This window comes from Cupressus sempervirens, chromosome 5 (genome assembly GCF_028749045.1).
Source record: "Cupressus sempervirens isolate cs-2001-9-10 chromosome 5, ASM2874904v1, whole genome shotgun sequence".
Lineage (NCBI taxonomy): Eukaryota > Viridiplantae > Streptophyta > Pinopsida > Cupressales > Cupressaceae > Cupressus > Cupressus sempervirens.
The window spans coordinates 102066789-102093823 of NC_143122.1; the positions used below are offsets into that span (position 1 = coordinate 102066789).

At 39.9% G+C, this 27035-nt stretch overlaps 1 protein-coding gene across 1 annotated transcript in view; it reads right to left on the reverse strand.

Moving 5' to 3' along the window:
• Window positions 1-27035, reverse strand: part of LPA3 (Low PSII Accumulation 3) — a 221302-nt gene that overhangs the window by 103001 nt on the left and 91266 nt on the right. The window contains exons 5-6 of the mRNA XM_089828794.1: window positions 21038-21149; window positions 14028-14113 (exon numbers count right to left, since the gene is read on the reverse strand). Coding sequence (XP_089684920.1) covers window positions 14028-14113; window positions 21038-21149 — 198 coding nt within the window. The remainder of the gene's footprint in view (window positions 1-14027; window positions 14114-21037; window positions 21150-27035) is intronic.

A 27035-nucleotide genomic window follows, 5' to 3' on the forward strand; every position in this document is an offset into this window, starting at 1 on the left:
TGGGACCGAACACCATTGCGCGGAAGATAATGCTCGCAGGTCTCTGGTGGACGACAGTGTACAACGACACGCGGGAATGGGTAGTCAAATGTGACACTTGCCAACAGGTTGAGAAGCCGCTGAAGAGAGATTTCATGCCACTTAACCCTCCCATGCGCAGGAACTTTTTGAGCGATGGGGATTAGATTTCATTGGACCCCTGCGGGTGAGCAAGACTCGACGGTGCCAGTACATCATTGTCGCAACAGAGTACCTGACTAAGTGGGCGGAGGCACGGGCATTACTAGATAACTCGACCGTTAGCACCGCGAAGTTTATTTATGAACAAATCATTACCAGGTATGGAATTCCGTTGCAATTAACAAATGATAAGGGAGGACATTTTGTTAATCATGTCATTCGACTGCTCACCACCCAGTTCAAGATTTATCATTCACTGTCAAGTCCGTACTACCCGAGAGCAAACGGACAGGCCGAGGCTACAAATAAAATCCTAGTATCAATCATCTACAAATCTTGTGTGGTCGAAGGTGCAGATTGGGAGGAAAATTTAACTGCCGCCCTGTGGGCCTACTGCACGGCCTACACGGTGACGACAAGGCACACACCGTTCCAGTTAATGTTTGGACAGGAGGCGGTAGTACCAGTGGAATTCGTGATTCCGAGCCTACGAATAGCACTAGAAAACAAGCTAGGAGACGTCGAAAGCTTAAAGGAGCGGACTTGTAAGTTGAATAAGCTGGAGGAGAAGCGATTGTTGGCGCAGTGGGCGACAGAAGTGACACAGAACAGACGCAAGGTCTAGCATGATAAGCATCTGAAACGTAGCAGGTTCCAACCGGGACAGTTAGTGTTGAAGTACGACGGTCGCAATAAAATAAAACCAGGGAAGTTCAAGGTGCGATGGGTCGGACCATACCAGATCCGAGAAGTCGGCGACAATGGAGCAATCAAACTATCGACCTTGGACGGGGAAGAGATACCTCAGGCAGTCAACAGATCCAAATTGAAAATATACGGCGCTAGGAAGATGCCGTCGTCCTTGTCATCGCCGTTGCTGTCACCGAACGTCAAGAGGATTTCCCGATCATCGTTGTCATTTGAAAATGGCGAGGCTTTAACGCCAATTTGAGGTGCTCTGTATGTTCAAAAATTAAAATTAAAAAATAAAAAATAGAAATTTTTTTTTAAAAATTTTAAAAAAAAAGAAAAAGTCCGCGGACTGTGTCCCGCGAGCAGGATGTTCGCAGAGGTCATCCCGCAATGTTGTGTCTGCGAGGCTTCCTTTCCATGAATTTTCCCGCATGTAAAAGATTCTCCCACGGGTGTAAAACAGTATTCCCACGATGCTTCCCTTAACCTTCTCATCGCCTGCTATGTTTGGCCGCGGACTAATTTTCCGCGGAAGGACATTAGGAAACTGATTCAAGACACCCATACCACTGGCGGGATTGGGGCACTAACAAGAGCAGCAGCGGAATTCTTCTCGCGGTTCCCTGTTTCAATTTGTTCTTGAAACATTGGTCGAAGTCCTCCCCTCTTAGATGAGTGTTTCTGCTGGCTAACAACGCTTCCATTTGCATTTGTTTCGAGCGCAGTTCAGGACAGTCAGTCTTCTTGTGGGAGAATCATCTTTGCCATGTCCATCTCTAGCATGAGAATGACGCAAAGTGCAAGGAATCGAGGCTTACATTTGCTTGGCTAAGGCCTTCCAGACACATGCCCTAATTTGTGGAGGCTGCCCTCAAATAACTCTGAAGGTTCACTGCGCTCTCCCATTCCACCGTCGTGTTTGTCAAAACTGGGATTCAAATAATCGGTCGTGAGGGTGTAGAGGAAACTGCAATCTGCTACGGTGTGGCTCTACATAGACCTCCAATTACTCGATGAGTCGCCAAAAATGGAGTTCTGAACAAGTTTAGCTTGGCACAAGCTATATCTTATACAAGCGATCAAGGATTTGATTATACTAGAGTTGTCATAGCAGTTCCAACCCATGAGTGACAAGATGGAAATAGTCATGTAAAACATGGTATGGTCAGTTCCATTCTCAGGTGACATGGACTTGCGATTTCCCTAATGGCATGGGTAAATTCATTTTCCGCAAAGGTGGTTGGGACTTCAGCAACCGGGGGCAAATTCGGGAGGGAGAAATAAAGCAGTCGGAACTCTATCTTGCATAAAGAGAAATAAAATGTTATTGCATGGAATTGGCAGGCAAACAGAAGCAGTGGAAGAGTCAGCTGGCGGCAAATATGGAAAAGAATTCAAGGGTGTTAGCATCTGGGATCCGTGTTGCACGGCCGTAAAGTTCCAGTAGCAAGAAGCAGAAGGTTAGGGAGGAACTCACGCATCTCACCATCCAGTTTGAAGGTCTTAATGGCAGCGAATATCGGAGATGGTGGCAGGAGACCCCGGAGGCAAACCAAATTAAGCAGATTCTGGTACGGGCACAAGTGCATTGGGCGATTCAGCTTCCAATCTTGTCCATCCAGTTGTTCAAATCAGTTTTACGCACCATGATAAAGACATATAGTCCGCAGAGCAGGACATGTACATTCATGTACAAAAAGCATCAGATGACGGTGTCTTTTAAACCTAGGGATTTCACGAGGGTTTTCGACATCCCTGGCCCCGATGGTAAGAAAGTGGAAATCAAGAACCACAAACTCTCACGGGAACGGAAGGAGCATTGGATAGATCTAGTGTGTTGGGATCTTACACCCGTGGAGAGGGACGCAGCGATTCAAGGGTCAAAGTGCAGAGGGCTTCGTAGGGACTTTATTCGAGAGGGTCATTGGAGATGCATTATGGATGTCATCAAGAGCAGATTGACAGGTGCCACTCAGGCTTCAGATATAGCGTTGCCGCAAGTTGTGTTCATGAATGGCATCATGCAGGGTATGGTATATGACTGGGCTTCAGTTCTTGCCAACAGGATGGAGGAATTCATGACGCTTCAGCACCGTACATTTTTTATGCCGCACCATGCCATTGGGCTGTTCCTAGAGGCTGCAGCTAGCCAGATACCAATGGATGATTTTGAGGCTCCTCCGTGGGGCAAGTTGGCAGACGGAGAGCCTCTCATATTCTATTGGCGCCACTTGGATACAGGGGGAACAGCAACAGGCCAGAAGAGAGTATTTTGACGACTGGACGCTTCCAGAGATACAGATAGCGGAGGGGAGGACACTTCGGAGAATGACAGGGCTGAGTCCGTGGAAGAGGAGAGCACTTCAGCGGAAGTTGGCGGTGAGGCTGCAGGTAGTGGGTCCACATTCTTTACCCCCCCTCACCTGTCAACTTTGGCGCACTTGACTACCTGCACGTCAGTCATTCCCAACAGGATATGGTATATGACTGGGCTTCAGTCCTTGCCAACAGGATGGAGGAATTCATGACGCTTCAGCACCGTACATTTTTTATGCCGCACCATGCCATTGGGCTGTTCCTAGAGGCTGCAGCTAGCCAGATACCAATGGATGATTTTGAGGCTCCTCCATGGGGCAAGTTGGCACACAGGGAGCCTCCCATATTCTATTGGCGCCACTTGGATACAGGGGAAACAGCAACAGGCCAGAAGAGAGTATTTTGAGGATTGGACGCTTCCAGAGATACAGATAGCGGAGGGGAGGACACTTCGGAGAATGACAAGGCTGAGTCCGTGGAAGAGGAGAGCACTTCAGTGAAAGTTGGTGGTGAGGCTGCGAGTAGTGGGTCCACATTCTTTACCCCCCCTCACCTGTCAACTTCGGCGCACTTGACTACCTACACGTTAGTCATTCCCCCGTTTGGCCAGCGCCATGCCCCGGTCGTGATGACCCCTTCGACGGTGGCAAAGGTTGTCCCACGGGCAATGACGGAGATGGTCCCATGGACAACAACGGAGATGGTCCCATGGACAACAACGGAGATGGTCCCACGGACAATGACAGATGTCCCGCAGATAGTCGCCGATATATTACCGACAACTGTAACGGAGGTGATTCCAGTTGTACCAGCAAAGCAAGTTGCACAAGCAAATGTCGTTACAGTGGCAATTTCACAAAGAGCATAGTTGCCAATGCCGGAGCCTGAGCCTGAGATTCGTTTAGATGTGATGGATTGAGATGCAATTGTCACTGTTTCGTCATCTTTATTAGCAGAGGCCGAGCCATCCGAGTTAGCTCAGCCAGTACAGCAGGAGGAGAGCATGGAGCCCGCGCAGTTAGAGCGATAGGAGGTGATGGATAGAGCTAGTATGTTTTTGAGGCAGCAGTTCCAACTCACTCCTACCAAGCGCGGTCCGTCCATTCAGTCTCCCAGGCATTCAGGAGCATCACTTGCAGTACCAGAGCCTCACACTCAGGAGGAGGTAGTGCCACAGGCCCTGGTTGCGCCGACAGCAGAGCAGGCAGCACCGGATTTGGACATCATTCCTGCGGAGGAGGATGAGATTAGTGATGCAGAATGGTCACCGAAGGGCTTTGCCAAAGAAGATTACGGGTCGGACGAGGATAGGTGCAGAGATTACCTCAAGACTATGAAGTCTACGTTGAAGAAGGGACACGATGTGGCAATCCAGGCTATGACTCGGGGGAGGGAGTGGCATTTGGTCTGAACATATATTCGTGGGGTTTGTCCACGACGATTTCAGTTTTGTTTCGTGGACAGAGGTTGGCCGACGGTTGAGACACCTGAGATGTTGGCAGATTGGGCTACTGAGCCGGAGTTGGGTCCGAGTGACACTCCACTGATGAAGCCGGCACACGAGATCGTCGAACTATATAAGGAGGTTTATTATGCTCACTGGCGCGCGGAGGCAGACAAGGCAACGGACAATGTTGCAGCTTAGAGATCTTTAGCAATTGAGAGAGTGGCAAGAGAGAAGTTAGCCGCAGAATTGGCCGACCAGCAGGTAGCATGGGCAGCAGAGCGGGCAGCACTATTGAGGGATATGGCAGCAGTTGTGCAGGATAAGAACACGGCTATCCGAGATGTGGAAGCGGCTGTACAGGATAAGGATGCGGCTGAGCACGAGTTGCAGTTAGCTAGGAGACAGGCTATGGATGCTGCGCTTCTTCTAAAGGAGGCCGTAGAGGTTAATTCACAGATTCAGACAGATCTGCGCATCAAGACAGAGCAGGTGTATGAGTTGCGTCGCCAGCAGCACTCTTCTGGGACACCTCCTCCTTCTCTCTAGTATTTCTTTTGTTGCCTGTGGGTTGTCTCCTAATTTTGTTAGTCGTTAGGAGCCGACTTTTATTTTTGGGGAGATGATGTCAGCCGACTTGATTGTCGTCGGTGTTTTTGTATTCTGTAGTTGACAGGTAAATAGTTTGTAGCAGACATAATGTTTGTGGCCGACGAACTCCTTTGGGAAGGTTCGGCGAATAGTATTTATATCCTGTCTGGGATCATTGTAAAACATCATTCATCTTATCAAGCATAATGTAATGTTCTGGCATATGCGAATAATCGAAGGAGTTTTGTTGTTCATTGTATGTATGCATTTTTTAATTAACCTATGTGGTAAACACTTCCATCATATGAGATGTTCTTCAAATTTCAAGAACTCATTGGTTATAAGGAGGAGACATAAAGGAAGCTGATTACAAAGTTGCAGGTGGACTTGAGAGATTGTCAAGCAGTTGAGACAAGTGTTACTTGTGATTTTGAACAAATGGGATGTCGTGTTACTAATGATTTTGGTAATCTTTTGGCAGTAGAGAGAGTGACTTCTGAATATACAATCAGGATCAATGCTGATGTAGATTCTAAAGATTTTGGTTGGCACATGATGAACAAGTTTATTTTGTATAAATCTTTGACAAAACACTTGTTAGATATTATAACAGCAAATTCCAAAGTTGTGCAATCAGCACATGAAAATGCAATAAGAGTTGAAGCCATATCGAAGATGATGGAAATTGCTGATCTTCCCACAATGCGTGACATCATTGTCAAATTAAAGGCACTAAGAAACAATCTCTAAGATTGTTGTTTTGTTTCATGTTAGTAGTTGTAGAAGATGCATTACGTGAAGATGTGTAATTACATGTAATGCGAGTTACATGTATGTAAAAGAATATAATGTGAGTTGCATGTAACCCTTTATTTTCTGTAATTAGACTAAGTCAAAGTTGGTTGAGTTGCTCCCACTATTTTCTCCACCTTTTTCTCAACTCCTGTGCCTATATAAAGGAGTGCCCCCTCATTGTAAAATTATCATTATCTTTATACAAGAGAGCTCTGGAGAAATTGTGCCAGCAAAACTTTGCTTGTGTAAGCACCATTTTGAGAGAAAGTGAATACAAAGGAGCATTCGAGACTTAACTTTGATTAAGTGAGATTGTTATTTGTGTGAATTGTAAGTTTTGTCTATGATTCATCCAAGTTATCTTTTATTCATATTGTCTTGTGTTATTGGTAATTGTTCTAGTGAATTGAATTGAAAAGAGTTAAGAAACAATTGAAGCCAGAGCTTTGACCAAGAGCAATTGTGAAAGTGTATAGCTAGAAGCTTTGTCTGTAGCTTATATTTTCTCTCTTAATTCGCAAAATAGTTAAGTATTCTTACTTTTAGGAGTCTTTGTGCCTTAATTGTAAAGCTTTTCATATAGAAATACAACCGGACTTAGAGCCAAACCGGTACATTTTTAGCTAGCCTTTGAGTTAGTGAAAGTTTATCGGTATTATTGTTTCCAACTCTTGCTAGAAGTGTAGTTAGAGATTCACCCTGCCCATTACTCGCTCCACGAGTAAGTGGATTCTTTCTTGAAAGATAAGAAGAAAGGATATTGGTAACACCCATTTTATAAAATCTCTCAACTTCTTGCTGACCTTGAGTTGATCCAAAGAACGGTGAGAAGGGGGAGCATTCCCTTTAAGGTAGGAGAGACTTTGTCTCACATGCTGTAGCTGGTCATCCTATTTTCTGACTGGATTTTTACCCAAAACTGTTGATTGCAAAATATCCACCCAACAGTTTTTTGGCGACTCTGCTAAGGATTACGAACGCATTCGAAAGCCTCTTGCTTTTGTTTGAAGCTTAGTTCCTTATTCTGATTCAGGATTACTTGTTATCACACTGGCAAGTTTTGAGCACGTGTATTCCCGGAGAAAAAAGGGAGATAGTTCTTCTAGTTCTACTGGATCATTTTGGGCACAACGGGCTTGTTTTGATATGCAGAAATTGTATCCTGAAAGAGAAACAAAGTATGTGGTAGTCAAATCCAGTGATCGACATGCTCAAATTCTTTTTGAATCAGCAAGGATGGGAAATTATTATCTACATGCTAATGAAATATCTGAATTTGTCAGACACTGGACGGATTCTGAAAGTTCTTCACTATTATTAGACACTGAGAGATTTGTTGATGCCATAGAGAGAGATGTTATTCCTGATGAAAAAGCTATTCTTAAAGATGATCCTATGGATTGTTTTAAGGATGAAGAGATGCATTCTAAGAGCAATTCTACTAATTCTCTTGAAGGAAGAATTATTCTAAATAATTCTAGTGCTAGCACAAGTAGCTCTACTACTGTTTGGGTTATGGAATTTGATGGCAGTTGTGCTTCTATGGGATCCAGTGCTGGAGTTGTTTTATTTCTCCTAATGGCAAATTCTTCCCGTTTTCATACAAGTTGCAATTTCCTAACACCAATAACACGGCTGAATATGAAGCCCTGATATTGGGATTGAACATGGCGTAGGCTAGAGGAATTCAGAACTTGCATGTTAAAGGAGATACTGAATTGGTAGTGTGTCAAATTAAGGGTCAATATCAAGCTAGAAATGACCGACTCAGATACTATCATGATTTAACCTAGGATTACATCAAGCTTTTTGATGCTTTCAATATTTAAGTAATTCCCAGAGAATTAAATGATAGAGCTGATGCGTTTGCTGTTTCAACTACTCTTCTAATTCCACATCAGGATTTTGAAGATAACATCTATGAAATACAGTTGGTCTACCGACTGTTGAAGATAGTAGCTGCGATGGAGATCTTTATCTCTGGAAATATGAATGTTATTACTGTTATTGTCATCTTCAGCTGAAAAGGACACTTAAAGTTTAATTTGTAATATTATAAATGTAAATGACGTGTCATTCACATGCATTGAGGCATGAATATTCAAAGAGTCATATTTAATTATAGGAGTTATGAGAAACTCAAGAGACCTTCGATTAGAATATTAAGAGTCTCTTCTATTGTTATATACTCGCATCATGCGATAAACATTGTACCCTTGAACATTTCATTATCAATAAAGTTATCTTATGTTGTGTGGCTGGGTTTTTCCCTTCATTCTCGAAAGGTTTTCCCAAGATATTTCTAGTGTTCTTTGTTTCAATTTTATCTCTTTAGTATTGCTGATTATTTCATAGTTTTCTGGGCTCTAGTTTCAACATGGTATCAGAGCCAGGTTTGATAACAGCAATGAAGGAAGCTTTTGTTTCTCTAGTTCTTATATCTAATGCAGATTGAATAGGTGTTAAAGTTTTTAGCTGCATTAGAGATCTAATTATCTAATAGTTCTCTGAGGTTTATCTGCAGTTCATTTCTTGAGTTTATTGGTTGTGTCTCTCTCAGTTTTGGTCTTCAGCATTCTTCTGAACTGCTGTTGTTTTTAACTCTATTGCTCTCGGGATTGTTTGAGCTTTTGTCTGTGCTCGTATCTATTCTTTTTGGCGGCTTAGTTCTTTGTTTTATATGTTTTGTCTTCCTTGATGTATGACTTGGCTGCTGAGCCAAGTTCATTTGCTTATATGTAATGTTTCTACATCGTTGTGGCTTCGTTAGATTTGCAGAGATTACTTGAACTCTTATATGTTTCTTGCCATTTTTATTATGGAGTTGTCGTTTTGTTTTGGAGCGATTTTTAAATATTACCGTTATTTTATTGAAAATATAAATGTGTCGGTTGGCCTTTTCTTGTATTATTGCATGTGTAACATCAAATGATCTTTCATCTTGCTTCTTTGTGTTGCTACCATTATCAAGTATCGTGTATTCATCAAGAGTCTTTCTGTGTAACTCCTTGCATTCAATTGATGATTAAATTTATTCTATATCTCAATATATTGTGTTACTTATTCTTGATAGATTTAAATCATCATGATCAGTTGTGAATAAAAACTCATATTGAGATATATTTCCTATATTGTATTGGTTTTCATCTCAAGGATTTATGCCCTTCTGGCCATAATGCCTTTGTTCTTCAAATCATCAAGCGGATTGAATTTACAAAGGAAAAATGGTCGGTTTGCATTCAGCAATTAGAGAGTGAAGGCGTGATAGGAAGTTTGTAACTTCGGAAGTTACTGAGCTCGATGTATTTCTTTCAAACAACCAATTTACGGATAAACCTGACACACTTAGTTCATCATTACAAGATTTTGAAGACTTGGATTTAATAGACGATTGGATATGCAAGCCCGATTCCTTTGAAATGGCTCATGAAGAATGTTTCTCAATTATTTTTTGTAATAGAGGCCGAAGGTTTCTCACCCAGTGACATAGACAATGTCAGTGTCATGATTGGAGAGGTTTGCTTGGATAGGGATAGAGATATTCTTTTCGAGCATACTTGTGAACACACTGTAGATCGAAATGAGTGCCCAGATGATAAATATGGTACAAGCGGGTGTGAAGATGGAGAAATTGAGTGCCCCATGTGGATAGAGGTATTTTTCAAATAACACATTTTTTTTTCTTGGCTCAAATTGATCTCCCAGATGGAATACATGTTGTTCAAACATGAAACACTAAAGGAATCAGGTGTTAGCAATTAAAAAATATATATTTGTGTGCATACCTCTGTCTATAGATAAGGATTAAAAGAATAATTGCATTCAAAGAACATACAAAACTGTAAGAAATTGGTTTTCAAAGCTTTTTTTTTGAGAAATATACAAGTAGTGTTGCTGATGCTGCTAGTGCTTCAAGTTTCAAAGAACTTTTTGGGTGGAATAATTTTTGAGATAAGTTATGTGGTTTTATGAGTTATTTGATTGCAGGAAGCAGTGAAGTGATTGTGCAAACTGCATGAGGATGTTGCTTACTGAATTAATTTGCATATGAGATTCAGAGGGAGCTTGGGTTTTAGAGGGAGATGTTCAGCCTCAGAGGGAGATTACATTCTCTTCTTATTGTTTTGATCAAAATAATTTTTAATTAAGAGGCAGTACTTATGGAATCCTCTTCATCGTTATATATGTTTGTGATACTTGTGGTATTTGTAAAATTTGAGACTTAAATGGAACTAAGTTTTGTTTTGTTATGTCTATTTCCATTCATGTGAAATCAACAATGAAATTGTAAGATCAGCTATGATAACTCTTTCACTATGTGATAGTGAACATCATGTTGAGAGAGTCCATGATGTCATCACGTTGAAAGATTCCGATAGGAGTTGATGTCATGTTGAGAGATTCCACGACAGTTCACGTTGAGAGAGTCCGTGAACAAAGGCTTAGCTATGAATCTTGCAAATTTTTCATGTTGAGTTATTCCATGAATATGATTGGTTGTTACAGGGTTTCATGTTGAGTGATTCCATGAATGTGATTGTTACAGGTTTTCATGAATCTTATAGAATATATTGTAAGATTTTATCATTAACATTTTGGTTGCAGTTTTGTGTACTAAAGATCTCTCTCTAGCTAAGAGGGAGTGTTGAAGATAGTAGCTGCGATAGAGATCTTTATCTCTGGAAATATGAACGTTATTACTGTTATTGTCATCTTCAGCTTAATTTGTAATATTATAAATGTAAATGACATGTGTCATTCACATGCATTGAGGCATGAATATTCAAAGAGTCATATTTAATTATAGGAGTTATGAGAAACTCAAGAGACCTTCGATTAGAATATTAAGAGTCTCTTCTATTGTTATATACTCGCATCATGCGATAAGCATTCTACACTTGAATATTTCATTATCAATAAAGTTATCTTGTGTTGTGTGGCTAGGTTTTTCCCTTCATTCTCAAAGGGTTTTCCCAAGATATTTCTGATGTTCTTTGTTTCAATTTTATCTCTTTAGTATTGCTGATTATTTCATAGTTTTCTGGGCTCTAGTTTTAACACCGACCAAGTATTTCGGATAATTGTGAACATTGGCAAGTGTTCAACAATGATAATCAGATCATTAACTTTCTTGAAGCAAAAGAAGGTTTTCATGAAATGTACTTTGAAGGAGGTGAGTATGATCCAAATGAAGTGCTTTCTGAAGTAGATCCAAAAACCGGTCATGAAGTCACTCAACTTAAAGGGAACAAGATTCCTAAAGGATTTGTTTCTTTGGAAAAGGTGTTTGATAAACATGATAGGTATATCAAAGAACAACAAAAGACAAGAACCAGGTCTATGGAACAGTACGAGATACACAATATTAGAACGGATGAAGACCCAATGCTGGTTAACATGGGTAATTGGTGCACAAAAGAAGAGAAAAAAAAGTTCGTTACTCTTCTTCGTGAATATAAAGATGTTCTAGCTTATTCTTATGAAGATCTTAAGTCTTTTCATCCTAAAGAAGTGCAACATGATATTCCTCTGAAGTTTGGTGCAACTCATTTTCGCCAAAAGCAAAGGCAATATAATCCAAAGATTTCAGGTACTATTCTGGCTGAAATTCAGAAGATGCTTGAAGCAGGTATTATTTTTCCTATCCATCATTCATCTTGGGTAGCCAATATTGTTCCTGTCAGAAAGAAGAATGGCGAGATTCGCATATGTGTGGATTTCCGCAATCTTAATCAAGCATCTCATAAGGATAATTATCCACTGCCTGTCATGGACCAAGTGTTGCAAGCTATTACTAGTTCTAAGATGTTGTCTATGCTTGACGGCTTTTCTGGATATAATCAAATTGCGGTCTGCGAAGATGATCAATACAAAACAACATTCACTACCCCATAGGGTGATTTTGCATATAGGCAGTGCCTTTTGGTCTTATTAATGCTGGAGCGACTTTTCAAAGAGCAATGGATCTTGCCTTTGATGGTTTAATCAATGATAGTATTATCGTGTACTTAGATGACTTGACTGTTTATTCCAAGAAACGTCAAGATCATTTCTTTCATCTACGACAAGTTTTGGAAAGGTGTAGACAACATGGTATGTCTTTGAGTTTGAATACCAAGAAGTCAATTTTTGGTTTGATGGAGGGAAAACTCCTAGGACACATTGTATCAAAGGAAGGTATTAAAACTGATTGACATTTCGTCAAACACTTTGCAAGCAAGCTTTGAAACCACTGTAACAACTCCAACCGGTTATAACTTTGTCAAACGCCAAATTCTTTCGAATTCAGTTGTTTGATATTTCGTCGAACACTTTGCAAGCAAGCTCTGATACCACTATAATATCCCTTGCCCAAACTAACTGATTTTAGCTCAAGAAATGTTGTCAAACACTTGTATGTTGTCTTTCTCTTTTATGTGTTTCAGATTGTTTGATATAGTTTGAATGATGCTAAGAAATTTAGAATGTTCGCAAATGATATTACAATACCTCTTACAATGAACTAATATGCAAGTGCAGTTCTTTTTTTAATTTTCAATGCATATACATGAAAACTAGATATGGAATGCATACCTATAGCCAATGGACATTTTGACAAACAATTGGCATACAACTATTATGCTGATAATATATGCTATTAGATGGACATCTCATCAAACAAATGGTATGTAACATATATCTCCTTTATTGAATTCATTCCCATGTAGAATGCTGCTATGAATTTGCCAAGACAAATGAGCTTACAATAATGTCTACAACAATGCCAAATCTGATACTAAGTTATCACTTACAACAGCAAAACTATAGGCTTAAGATTACAATGCTAATTACTAATAGTTGCAAGAGGAACCTGATAATAGTTTGTAATGTTCAATATAGTATCTAACCAAATTCCTAGGAAAAGCAATTGTATTTGGTAATGCACTTGGTGGTTCAAGAACTCGGAAAATTCAAAACTGACCTGACACACCAACTGTTTGACGAAATGTTCATGCTTCAAAACTGAGAATTTAAGGACATAATAGGAAGTGGTTCTTACATTTTTGTATGCATATCAGCGTCTCAATATATAGCACGAGTTCTTGATTCAAGAATCTTGATGTTGACATTATATTAGTCCTTCTGTGTTTAAACTTGAAACATGTGTCATAATATCGATTGTCAAAGAATTTCAACTATCAAACAATTTATCAATTAACCTTTTCAGTTTTCCAATTCCTTTGTTGAACTTGCAAAATATTGAAACTTTCTATAGATAGATAGATATTACCCCTCTACCTTTTCTTTTCAATTAATGACATTTTGTTTGTATTGGTGCACTTCTCCAATACTTGAACTAGTATCAATCTTTTGGTAGCTTTGAGTGAAATGTAGCGACATTTATTTCTCATATCGTTTCATAATCAAGAGATCTTTTTACAAGTTGGTTTTAACATTTTCATATAAAAAGCTCATCTTAATCATTATTAATAATTGGGAAAATATGGTGTTATACTATTGCTAACAAAATAGGGATAGAATATAGTGATCCACTAACAAAAATATGGATTTTATTTTTAATTACATGGTTGTTAAATTTTTCCATTTAGATGCTTTTGTGTTGATTGATGTGTTTTTGGTCACATTGAAAATACTACCATTCTCATTAGTAATAAATAAATTATCTTACATAATTACCTCTAGTTATCTAGAAGAATAACACAAACAGATTCTTGTGTTACAAAAGCAACCTATTGCATACTTGTTGATTTAAGGATTCTACAACAAACAAGCTATAATTGTTCCATATAAAACATCCCTTGAACTAGAGAAGTTAAGAAAATGGTATAAAAAGGCCCAATCAATCACATGATTACATTATTAATATTCTAAAACATGGCATTAAAAATACAATTCACGTGGACTACTGAATTTCATTTCAATCAATGCAAATATGAAGATTTAGATATTTAAAATACAACTTAAACAAATATCATGAATAGATAAAATGGATAAGTAAAGAGCATACCACATACTTTTCAACTTCAGACAACTCGCGAGTGCTACAGTTTATAAAAATAAACAAGGATGGTGGTTCAATTGATTTCCATTTACCTATAATAGAGACAACAACTTTCTCGTCTTTAAATTAGATACAAGAAAATCTTATATTGTTTAAGAAAGCTCTTTCCCATCTACAAGAAATGCAAAAACATGTGCACTATTTTTCAAAATACAAACTTAAATAAAGAAAACATAATAGATAAGATAACCTAAGATAAGATATGTTTATTACTTTCCAACAAGAGACCACAAGCATCTAAGAGACTAAGAAGTGTACAACAAGGCTACAGCGAATAGCGGGAGCACCAAACGGTGTTCATGGAAAGAACAAGCAAGAAGCAAAAGAAGCAGAAACAGAGAAGGACTAAGTACATCTCACAGACGAGAAGTAGTCTAGAACCAAAGGATAAGGTCCAAAGCAAGGGAGCACACCAAACCGTCTAAGGGATCCACTAGAGGACGGGTAGCATTGAGTGGGTCGTCTATGAGGCCTCATAGATTTGGTGTGTCCAGAGGAAGGGCCGAGCGACTACTTTGTCCCATGGGCATGGGACACAAACATGAAGAAAGAGGTGATGAGCTAGTCAGAGGTTTGTCTTGTTGAAAGCTAGAGTAGCAAGGTGTAATCACAAAGTCGCATGGCCTCCTGGAGATAAAGTACAAGTAACCACTAATCTGTGTATTTGAAGAAAGAAGTATTGAACATACACTCTCTGAACAAGCAGTAGAACCTCCCCTTGATCTTGTAGTATATGGAGCAACAGAAAACAAAATGGGTCTCTGAATCCACCTTCATAAGAGGGCGAAGGCGGAAGATCATGTCCTCTCTGTCAATCTGGTGATCACTCTATATACATAACTAGTTGGATCCCAATCAAAAAGATCCCAAAGAGATGCGGTGGGCATGAGTCTAGCAGTGAGTGAAGTACGAAGGGCACACAATAATCCCATCCTATAGATCCATGCAATGCTCGACATAGAAGGCCATCCTTGGGTGAAGCCCCCCTAGAGGGTTACTCCATGTCTTGACAATAATTGCCTGTAAATCTCAAGTCTGACATGCACATTCAGTTCCTATTGGAAGAGGAGGTGAGTAGGGGCATCAAGAGAGAACTAAAAGGGAGTGAGGTAATCCATCGAAATCCCAATCAAAGCAAGGAGAGAAAAAGCCTAGGTGAATGAGCAATGGGCTCTACTAATAGAATCGGCACCCACTACTGCCTTGAAAGAGCAATAAGCCAAGTAAGACTATACAAAGCTCCAAAGTCGATGGAGACACTAGACCGAATCAAAGATATACCAATGTTAAAAATATAGATAATATCAGAGTTTATCATAAAAGTGCCTCTAAAACCTCAAATAGATGCAAATTGGCCAATAAGGAAGTTTTGGAACAGGAACTCTTGGACTATCCAAAATCTAATAAATTTTGTGATTATCAGCCTTATAAGAGGCCCACTCAACCTAACAAATGGATGTCATGTATAGAGTAGTTGCAGGATAACATCATAGGAGTTTTGAAGACCACCAACAAAGCACGGAGAGGATTTGTTTTTCAGATGTTGTAATTGCAATCACCACTACTGACATGTATGCAAATGTGGAATATCAACAACACACTTAAAATGTCTTATAATGCAATGATTGTATGATATATTCAAAATGTATTTGCTGAAGAGGATTTTGTAAGTCTCAAGGAAATGAAATTGGCAGATGTAATGCCAAATTCCACAACCTTTGCTAGTGTACTTCATGCCTATGTCAAAATGTGAGCTTTGAATTAGATCATGAACATCTGCTAAAGCATATTGGAATGGGAAGAGAGAATGGTGTCAGCATCTGATTATCTATGTATTCCAGATATGGGCGTATACGCAAGGCCACGTGACAGAGAGAATATGAATTGTCACTGAAAACCAAGGGAGCGACCTGTGCATATAAGCACAAGAGAAATGAAATCGTTTCATACTCTTGGAAATTGAAAAAAAGAGGCATTATTTTTCCTGGAGAAAGCTGCGTGGAAATGTGGTGAAGTTGCTCAATAAAAAAGGAGAAGGGACCTGCGTGGCAAATTTTTCAAGGTAACAAACCAGAGAAGTGGGAGAGTGTGTGTGAGGCTGCATGGCAAGAAGAGCTGCAAAAGGGGAAAAGGGTACTGTGCACCAGGAGGCAGATTTAAGGACAAGGAATTAAGAGAGTGTGCAGGAAAATGTTTTATTGTACAGAAAATTAGAGAGGGTGTTTGTGTCACTTGTTTGTAATGAAAGATTATTTTATTTGATGTGTTACCTTATACGAATTTGAATTGAATAAATCATCTATTGGGTTGCAAATACAAGTCTTGAAATCATAGTCTCTGTTGAAGTTTTATATGTCTGAGGTATTAAGTTGCAGATTTGGATAGAGGTGGTTGTCCTCTCCTGCATCAAGGAATAAGGGCAAAGGGGATTCCCAAGTATCAAATCGATTAATTAAGCTGGTCTCTGTTGAAGATAATAGCTTCGGTCAGATTAATGATAATCAATAGCATGATCTATATATATATATAGACATACATAGTTATATGACTTCAAATAATATTGATCTTCTTGAAATTGATTATCATTTATATCAGATCATAAAACCTCTTGAGTCCAAGTATATTATCAATCTGCACTTGCAGATTCCATATCTACTTTTGATATTTCATGTTCCCCCTATATTGATTGAGCAATTATCATATGATCAGCCAAAATGCAAATATTTAATCAGATCGAAGTCTGATTATATTGTCTTTCAGATCGATGATATTATGTGTAGGTTTGTTTAATACAAACTAATGTTAATACTGATTGGTAATCGGATTTCATTTTGAGAAACGAATCACTGCAAATGGAAAGGCATGCCATGAGTGGACATGCCCCCACTTTGTGGAGACACATCCACTCATGGACACAACCTTCCATATTATTTATATACCATTCCCAAACAGGCAGAAGAGCATCGAAATCAATAAATGCTCTGCCACTTTTGAAGTTCAGCGATTATATATCAGATTCAGAATTCAAATCATTATTCAGTATTTATCAACATTGGATTATGATTTGCTTGCACATTGAACAAAGAGCAAAGTCTGATTACATCCTGCAAAAAACAGAATTGAAAGATTAGCAAATTATATTCTGACAAATGAAAAGACATTTATAGTTATAATCTGTGATAAATTTAATCATTCATTTACATGGTATCAGAGCCTTGTTAAGGAAGATTTGATTAAATTTGAGATTCAGATTACTCAAAACACATTCTTCCTTGAAATTAATACATTCCATTATTCATAATGTCGAGTGTAATCAGATTTGAGGATCGGCTTGAAGGAGCAAATAACTTTACATCTTGGAAATTAAGAATTATGATGATACTGAGAGAAAAATAAACTAGACTCATTTGTGAAAGATAACAAAATAAAACCTGAGAATGATCCGGAGAAAACTCAATGGATTGATCCTAGTCGAGCATTGGCATTGACCATGGATGGAAATGCAGTGTCTTCAAACAGGAAGGGCAACGTCTTTGCAAAAGTGCAGTGTCCTCCATCTTCACATGAATTGTAGCATCTACCATCTTCTGTCGGCGAACAAAACAAACTTTTCATCCACCAATTTCAACTCTTTTTGAATTTTCAAACTTTATTTTTTTTACAACTTTCCAATGCCGATTTCAATGCTGAAAAGTCACACGTTTTTGGTGACTATTATCTGTTAATCATGCCATGATATATTCATTAAACTGACAGTGATATTGGCGATAAAATTGCAGAGCAAAATTGGGTGCAATATATCACGATATCTGCGATATATATCAGAGCTTTTCAACCATGCTTTGAGTAATGCTCTAAAATTTATACAACCATAATCATCAACCTTCAACATCAATGACAGCATATTCAACAATATGTATATGTATGCAAGTGTCATATACCAAGATGTATTACAAATTGTACCAAGGGAAACAATCCTACACATTTGACATGTAAGAGAATTGCTAGCTTGTTCCTATTGTTAATGTCAACTTCTTTTATGCTAGTAGCCTATACTTTTACAAATTCAAACAAATTTTGTAAAAAATTGTGCCATGTGCATTGCCCATTAGCCCACAACCTTTCATTCTAATCCTGTAGCTTATATTGGATATAGGATAAATTATCAATGTCCAACTAGAGACCAACAAGGGGCCTAAGGGATTGAGAGTTACAACCAAGAGACAGCAAGCCGAAGGGACACCAAACAGTGCCGAAGGAAAAGCAAACAAACAAGAAACAAAAAGGAAGAACAACTACAAACACCACTGGGCAGCCGAAAGCAGAGGAAAGTAGTGGACAACAACAAAGAGCCCCTAGCCACAGGGAAGTACCCTCGCACAAAAGGGTGCCTACCAAGGCAAGAGGGGGTGGTCCACGACCGTCTCTGTGAGCAACAAGTAAAACAGGGTTGTCGCCAAGGTGTGTAATCACTGCGAGATCTCATAGTCCTGGTATGAATTGAAGGAAAGGGGTCAAACAAACACTTGGTGCCTCAAGGGGAGGTGATCGGCACAAATGGGCCCAAGTCTTGGGGGAGACAAAAGCTGTAAAGAATGATCTTGAAGACGCATGGCCTTGAGGAGGTAGAACGCCATACACTACTAGTCAATATATCTGAAAAAGAAGCAGGGGATCAACAATCCCTCAACAGACAATGGAACCTCCCATAGATCTCATAGTAAGCGGGATAATGGAATAGGAAGTGTCACTTGGACTCCATAACCCCCATGTCACAAAGCAAACCAAATCATCTCTGTCTATTTGCTGGTTGATCTAGATACGAAGCCGATGGGAGCCCACTCTTAGGGATCCCAAATGCATATGCAGGGCATGAGTCCAGTACCGCCTAACGTAAGAGGGGCAAACAATGATCTCGTCCTAAATATTAATGTAGTGCTCAGCATAAAAGGCCATCCTGGGAGGGAGCCCCTCTAAGGGGTTGATCCAAGTCGTGTAAATATACCTCCTATAGATGTCCATCCTGACATGCCTGTTCAATTTCGACTAGGTAAGGAGGAGATGAGCAGGGGTGTCCAACGAGTATTAGAATGAAGATCAACAATCCCTAAACAAACAATGGAACCTCACATAGATCTCATAGTATGCGGGATAATGGAATAGAAAGTGTCGCTTGGACTCCATAACCCCCATGTCACAAAGCTAGCAAATCAAATCATCTCTGTCTATTTGGTGGTCGATCTAGATGTGAAGCCGATGGGAGCCCACTCTTAAGGATCCCAAATGCATACGCAGGGCATGAGTCTAGTGCCGCCTAACATAAAAGAGACAAACAATGATCTTGTCCTAAATATCAATGTAGTGCTCAGCATAAAAGGCCATCCTGGGAGGGAGCCCCTCTGAGGGGATAAACCAAGTTGTGTAAATATACCTCCTATTGATGTCCATCCTGAAATGCCTGTTCAATTCCGACCAGGTAAGGAGGAGATGAGCAAGGGCATCCAACGAGTATTAGAACGAAGGTAGATGATCAATATCTATGCCCACCGAACCAAGAAGAGCCAAGGCCTGAGCATACTAGCACCATGCCCTACCACTGGGGGTCAGCCACTGGGATCGCCCCTGAGGAGCGGTAGGCCAAGTAGAAATATCTGTAATAGCCCTTGGCAAAGTTGGCAAACCCTCGAAGATGATGCGAAAACCACATCAATTCGAAGATGGCACCGAGTTTAAGGGGGTAAGCACCAAAGTCAGACAAAATGATAATGGTAGGAGTAGACTGGTGGCATCTAATAATGTGTCGAAGGATATGTGCCTAGAGCCAATCAACAGAAGCCCAATCAAAGGCCGGGAAGGAGGGACCCAAAACCACAAAGTCATAAAGGACCGTTGGCCTAATCAAAGAATCCATAAGAGACAACTTGGATGTGCTGAAAACACTGTCTCTAAAGAAGAGCAAGGGAAAAGAAGCCCTTTTCACACATGGTTGCATGGCTGGTCTCATTCTGAAATGGGCTTCCGAGAATCTAACCCCTAGATAGGTTTAAGTAGATGGCATCTCAATCTCAACCCCCTGGAATAAGAAGTGCAAATGAAATGTCTTCAAGCAATTGAAGACCATGACCCAAGTTTTACCCAGATTAACAATGAGTTGTCTCAAGTCACAGATGGAAGCCAAGCCATCAAGGAGGCGTTGAAGGCCCTCGGGGAGGAGGCCAAGAGAACCATATCACCAAAAGGAAGGATGGAGATTAGAACCTAGTATAGGTAGCAGCCATCACCAGGTAGTGAGAAGTCCTGGAACAAAGTCTCAAGCTCATCAATGTAGCTACTAAAAAGGGTAGGGGAGAGTGGTCAGCCCTACTTCACCCCAATAGTACTATGGATGGGGTTGGAAAGACCTTGAGGAGTCCGGAGTCGACCCACCACACACTCGTACAACCTCATAATGGAGGTCAAGAGGATCTTCGGAATACCGATGTCTCTAAGTCTCTAATTAAATATATAATTTATTTATTTCTCCGCTTGTAATCAAATTTGGATCCTTGTAAGGTGAAAAATTCTACTAACCTTAACCAAGCTTTAGAACACCATACAAATTCTATGGATCACAAGTATTTTGACAGCAATATGACATATGTGCATTTTACAATACGTGAAATAAATTATGGAGAAGTTCTTTCAAGCATTGTGAGATAGCATCAAAAAAATTGTCAAGAAAATAGTACAATAGAGATCAAAGCAATAAATTATTCTGAAGGAAAACACAAATATTAATTTAGGAAAGACTCGCAAAGATTAAATGTATGGCAAATTCTGCAAACTATAAACCATTTGCTTAAAGTTCTTTTCCATGTTTTTACTCAAAAAAAACCAGTAAAGATAGTGAGAAACAAAGGAATTAGGGATGTGTTTCTAGTATCAGATATTGATCAAAGCCAATGCTAACAACTAACCTTCATCGCTCTCCTCAAAATCAAAATCTAATGCATTCCTTATGGAGCTAAATAAATCATTCATTGCTCCACCTTTAGCATCGTCCAAGCTTCCAAGACTTATTCCATTAATCTGAAAACAAAATGGTGAATGTTTTGTAGTCCATCTTTAAAGACCCTTGATTCTTTACAGTAATCAAACATATTTTTCACTTTTAAACTAAAATGTATCAAATCTCATTCCTTTGTAACACAAGTTTAACAAAAACATGAAGTAAATATCCTGCTAACTAGTACAATGTGAAAGGGCCCCCCCACTATTCTAAAGGGGATTATTTCCCTTTGCCTATTCACAACTATTATGTGCTGCTTAGAAGAAAAAACCAATTGTAATAAAGCATCATTCCTATCATAAACCGAAAAAATGTCGAACACAACAGGTGAAAAGAAGAAACAGCAAAAATGCCTTTTTAAATACATGATATACATCACTGGTAGGAATTTATTTGTTTCTCCTGGTAATGATATAAGGACAGAACATCAAAGGATGACACAGTTGACTGACGAGAAACACTAAAGGTGTGTGTTATCACTCAAATTATTGTTGAGTCTATAGTAGGTCACTATGCCTGTTGAAAATTTTAGGAGTGTAAGCTACTGTTCTGAACTGTAGTACAAATACAGAATTTTTGTCTTTAATCCCTTGTCTTTTCATCAAATCAAGTGGTTCTTTAATACCTCATATTTTTTCTTCATTTATGTTCTCTGTAGGTCAATGATCAGAGTTGTCAGGAAATGTGTCCATCATTACTTAAGTGTGATGACAGCAAACTCGAAGTTGGTAAAACAAGAAACCTCAAATATGGGCACACACCCTGGTACAAGTAGATGATCTTCAAACTAAAAACATTGCCAGCCATATAGTCGTGTGTCTGTATAAACATCAACATGAAACACTTTCAAGTTCAAAAAGTTGCATCCCATAGTGTTCAATGCACAGCAATACTTATGGGGAGATTAAAAATATTCAAGTTTTATCTGCAACACCATGATCAAGCATGCACTCATGAAAGAAGGGAACAAGTTGAAGATAGAAAAATCTGCAAGTTAGGATAGAATACACACCTACAACAGGGAGGACATATTTTTCAAAATAAAAACTTGCATTTGGACATCAAAGTTTCCACCAATGAAAAAATGGAGCAATATTTACGCAAAAAAACACGGGAATGCATGTCATGGATCACACCCATAAACAATTTGACATGACTGAGTTGGTCAAAAGTTTGCACAAGCTCATTTACAATGTAATAAACAAAGCATAAGCTGATTTGTTAAACACTAAGAAATGTAATTACACTTGTTGGCATTCACCTCTTTGTGTTGAAAATTGAAAATAAAACTCAATTTTGTATAAGCGTGTACCTAGACATTAGGCCAACTGGCATTTTATCCAAAGCAGTGATTGTTATTTATAGTGGTGTCCTTGTTATAGCAGATGATTAGCCAGACTCCTGTCGAAAAACTGCAACTAAATAATGAAGAGTGCAAACTTCTAATGAGAATTCACCTGTCCTTTCAAACAACAATGGATCTTCTATAAATAGGAGTATGCGCAATGTAGAAAAGGCCAGTTTTAAATGGCCAATTCCAAGGTCATAAAAGAAAATTCCTTTTTACAGGACCGAAGGACAGATATAGAAATCACTTGTATTTAAGTAGACTTCCACCCTTCATTGTTTCTTACTCCTCCGTTCATTCACCAGCAGGGTAAAGCAATCAAATTCTATCATATCAGCAAGGTAGAAGAGGTCTATATCGTTGAATTTAGTAATCAATAGCAGGGGCACCTGATAATTGTAGCTTTTCATAAAATTTGGGGAATTTTCAAGGTGAATTTCACTGGGTGATACTACTCAGAGAAACTTTCATTTTTTATCTTCAAGCAGTCTGATTTGAGTGACAAATTCAAGAGAATTTATTTTCCATCTCCGTCAAAAACACCTGATATCAGCCATAACTTGCATCAGATTTGATTATTTTAGCAAGGGTCTTACTCAGAAGATTCAGTGTCCTAAAGAAAACACAAAAGCTAGGACATCAGAATAAATGTCAGCCTTTATCCCTGAATCCTTGGTTGATCCCTTTGTCAAAATTGCTTGTGATTTTCAGATTTTCAAGCAGCTTGTGAGTGTACACAAGTCATTGGGCAGAGACTTTGAAAGAACTAGAAGTATTTTCCCTTTGATTGTGACTCTTTGCTAAGAATTCTATAAATTGAATCATCATCATATTGATCTTGTAACAGAAATATAGAGGCTTATTCAAATTTAACCTATCAAAGCAAACAAATCAGCAAACACAGTTTTTCCAAAATGCAATACTCTTCTGAATCCATGGATGTGGCATAACTTTTGGTTCAGGAATTTCTAAAGCCATGTCAATGTGGAGAACCTAAAATGAATAAAAAGATAAAAAGTGGAAATAATAGCACAAATTTGATGGACAGTGGTCTCTTTACGCTGAGGTTCCTTTCCCATTTTGCTACAAAGCCACAAATTCATTATCTTGTATGTAAAGTACTGCAAACCCTGATAGCGAGAGATAAGAGTAGCAAATGGTCAATTCTTTTGCAATGTTAATGTCGAACATATAGAAATCAAAGTTACATGGTCACCTTGTAAGGAGACACAAAATATTGAACTTGAGGAGTGGAAAAAAGTTTGGGAAAGTAGCATGCTAGAGTGCCAGAGGAATAATGAGGAGAAGTGGTGCATGCAAAATATTATCAGGAATGAATTCAAACATGAATCCTCTATTATAATCACTTTGCTGAACCAAGTCATAGGATAGGTGGAAGCAAGAAGTTTTGAACTGTAGACCTTGCATTTCATAAGCACTATATGCAGAGGAGAGGTACACTTTTGCTGGGTTGTATTGATCAATGAGTTATGGTAGAAACAACTGAGAATCTGAGGAAATTTTCTAATTCAAGATTACTCGTTGTATATCTACGACTTGGCACAAAAAGTGGCATTTGAAGGTAGGAAACACTTGGGCCTCATCAACGCACATGCAGCTTCAGGCGTTTACCAAAGCTGGGATATGCCAAATCTCTCAAGCACAATAGAAAGTTCAATAACATTTTCCTTATGTAATCAATGCAGAATATGTATGAATTTATACATGTGCATGTTCCAAATCACGCCAAGGTGATAATTTCAAATTGAGCAGATTGATATATTCAGTTTCCAACCTTCACATATATCAAAGTATTTGACCTAACATCTTATCCCTACATGTTGCCAAGGTATTCAGATGAAGTTATTTTCATCAAATTTTTGTGGCAAGTGCCAAAGGTGCACTTTCTATAGGGGGACAACACAAGTAAAGAATTGATTTTCCAATCCACCTTGAAATAAACAAATAAAGGTGTGCTATGGTATTTTAGACCTTTGTATGAGAAGCATTCATATCATACAAAAGATGTCATACTTGAGAGATAAGAAATCAAAAATGTGCATCCCCTCAAGACTATTGGACCAGTTGTGTAGGTAAGTTTGAGGTATAAAGAAGGGATTTATGAAGCAATCTTATAATATACTTTGAGAGGATGTGAACAGCACTTCTAATGATGAGTCTATAATCCTTTTTCATTTCATGAATGGCAATATTGATGAGAAACCTTTACTTTTTTTAAGCTAGGAAAACATTAACAAAGAAACTCCTTCCAATAAAAGAGAACTAAAGTAATCTTGTGCCAAAGCAAATCCTTACATTAACTAAAAAATGGTTAAAAGACCTTTCAAGGCAACACAAGAGAGAGTGCTTCAAAGTTAGTTCAGCATAGATCTTCGAGAGCGCTATGAATTCCAAAGCCACCACTCATGAATATAACTCCCCCTTCATCTTTGTCAAGAAAAAGTTGACAGGTGCCAAAATTGCAGAGAATAAAGGGAAAGGAAGAGATGTTAAAGTAAAAGAAAAAAGAAAGTGTTTACCGTACGGGTAAACTAGATTAATGCATACAGATAACTGGAACACGAACAGCAGAATTATATTCGCAATAGTAGATGATTGATGATTTACAATGATCCCAGACGGCTATAAATACTACCACCGAACCTTCGCGAAGGAGTCCGTCGGCCACAATTATTCTATCTGCTACAAATCATTTACCGCCGGACCGTCGGCTACAGAATACTGAAACACCGCCGGACCGTTGGCTACAAAATACAAAACACCGCTGGACCGTCGACTACAGAATACCGAAACACCGCCGGACCGTCGGCTACAGAATACAAAACACCGCCGAACCGTCGGCTACATACTACAAAATACTGTCGGAACTATCCAGTCGGCTAACACCATCCCCCCCAAAAAAAACAGTCGTCTCCTAACGACTAACAAAATTAGGAGACAACTTACAAACCACAGAAGAAACTAGAGAGAAGGGGGCGTCCCAGAAGTGTGCTACTGGCGACGTAACTCATACACCTGCTCTGTCCTGATGCGGAGATCTGTCTGAATCTGAGAATTAACTTCGACGGCCTCCTTTAGAAGAAGTGTCGCATCCATGGCCTGCGTCCTGGCTAACTGCATCTCGTGCTCAGTCGCATCCTTATCTCGAACCGTTGCCTCCGTACCTTGCTTAGCCACGTCCCTCTCCTGCACCACTACTGCCAAATCTACCAGTAGTGCTGCCTGCTCTGTGGCCCATGCTGCCTGCTGGTCGGCCAAGTCGACGGCTAGCTTCTGTCTAGCCTCAGTCTCTGCTGCTAATGATCTCTCTGCTGCAACCCTGTTCACCTCCGCATGCTGACGACCGTAGTAAACATCTTTGTACAGTCCCACAATCTCATGTGCCAGCTTCATCATAGGGGTGTCACTGGGTCCCAACTCCGGCTCAGTGGCCCAATCTGCCAACATCTCAGCTGTCTCCGTTGCCGGCCAGCCCCTGTCTCTATAAAGCAAGTTTGAAATCGCCGAGGACAAATCCCACGGATATATGCTCTGATCAAGTGCCACTCCCTCCACCGAGTCAGGGCCTGAATTGCCACATCGTAGCCCTTCTTTAATGCAGACTTCATAGTCCTGAGGTAATCCCGGCACCTGTCCTCATCTGACCCATAGTCCTCCTTGGCGAAGGCCTCCAATGACCATTCCGCATCACTGTTTTCCTCCTCATCAGCGGGAGCCATGCCCACATCCGGTGCCGCCTTCTCTGTTGTTGGCGCAACCACGGCATGTGGCATTCCCTCCTCCTGAAGCTGAGGCTCTGGTACCGCTGGCCATGTTCCTGAATGCCTAGGAGACTGAATGGACGGACCCCGCTTCGCCGGAGTAAGTTGGAACTGCTGCCTCAGAAACTCACTAGCTCTATCCATCACCTCCGGTTGGTCAAACTGCGCAAGCTCCATGTTCATCTCCGGTACTGGCTGGGCTGAGTCGGCCTCTGCTAAAAAGGATGATGAAACGGTGACCACTGCATCACAATCAATGACCTCCAATCGAACCTACGGCTCAGATTGTGACGGTGGCAACTGTGCTCTCGATGTGACTGCGACGGTGACATCTAATGGTACAACTGGAATCACCTCCGCTATAGCCGTCGGCAATGACTCGGCAACTATCCATGGAACGGCATCCGTCACTGTCTGCGGAACCACATCCGTCATTGTCCGTGGGACATCATCCGTCAGTGCCTGTGGAACTACCTCCGTCACTGTCCGTGGGACATCTACCTCCGCTGGAGGAGTCATAAGAACAGAGGCACGGCGCTGACCAAACGCCGGAATGACTGTCGAAAAGGTAGTCAAGTGTGCTGAAGTTGACAGCTGAGGAGGGGTAAAGAATGTGGGCCCACTACCCGCTATCTCACCGTCAACTTCAGCCGATGTGCCCTCCTCTTCTTCCACGGACTCAGCCCCGTCACTCATCGAAGTGCCCTCCCGTCCGCTATCTATCTCCCCGGAAGGGGCCAATTCGCGGAATACTTTCTTGTGACCTGCTGCTGACC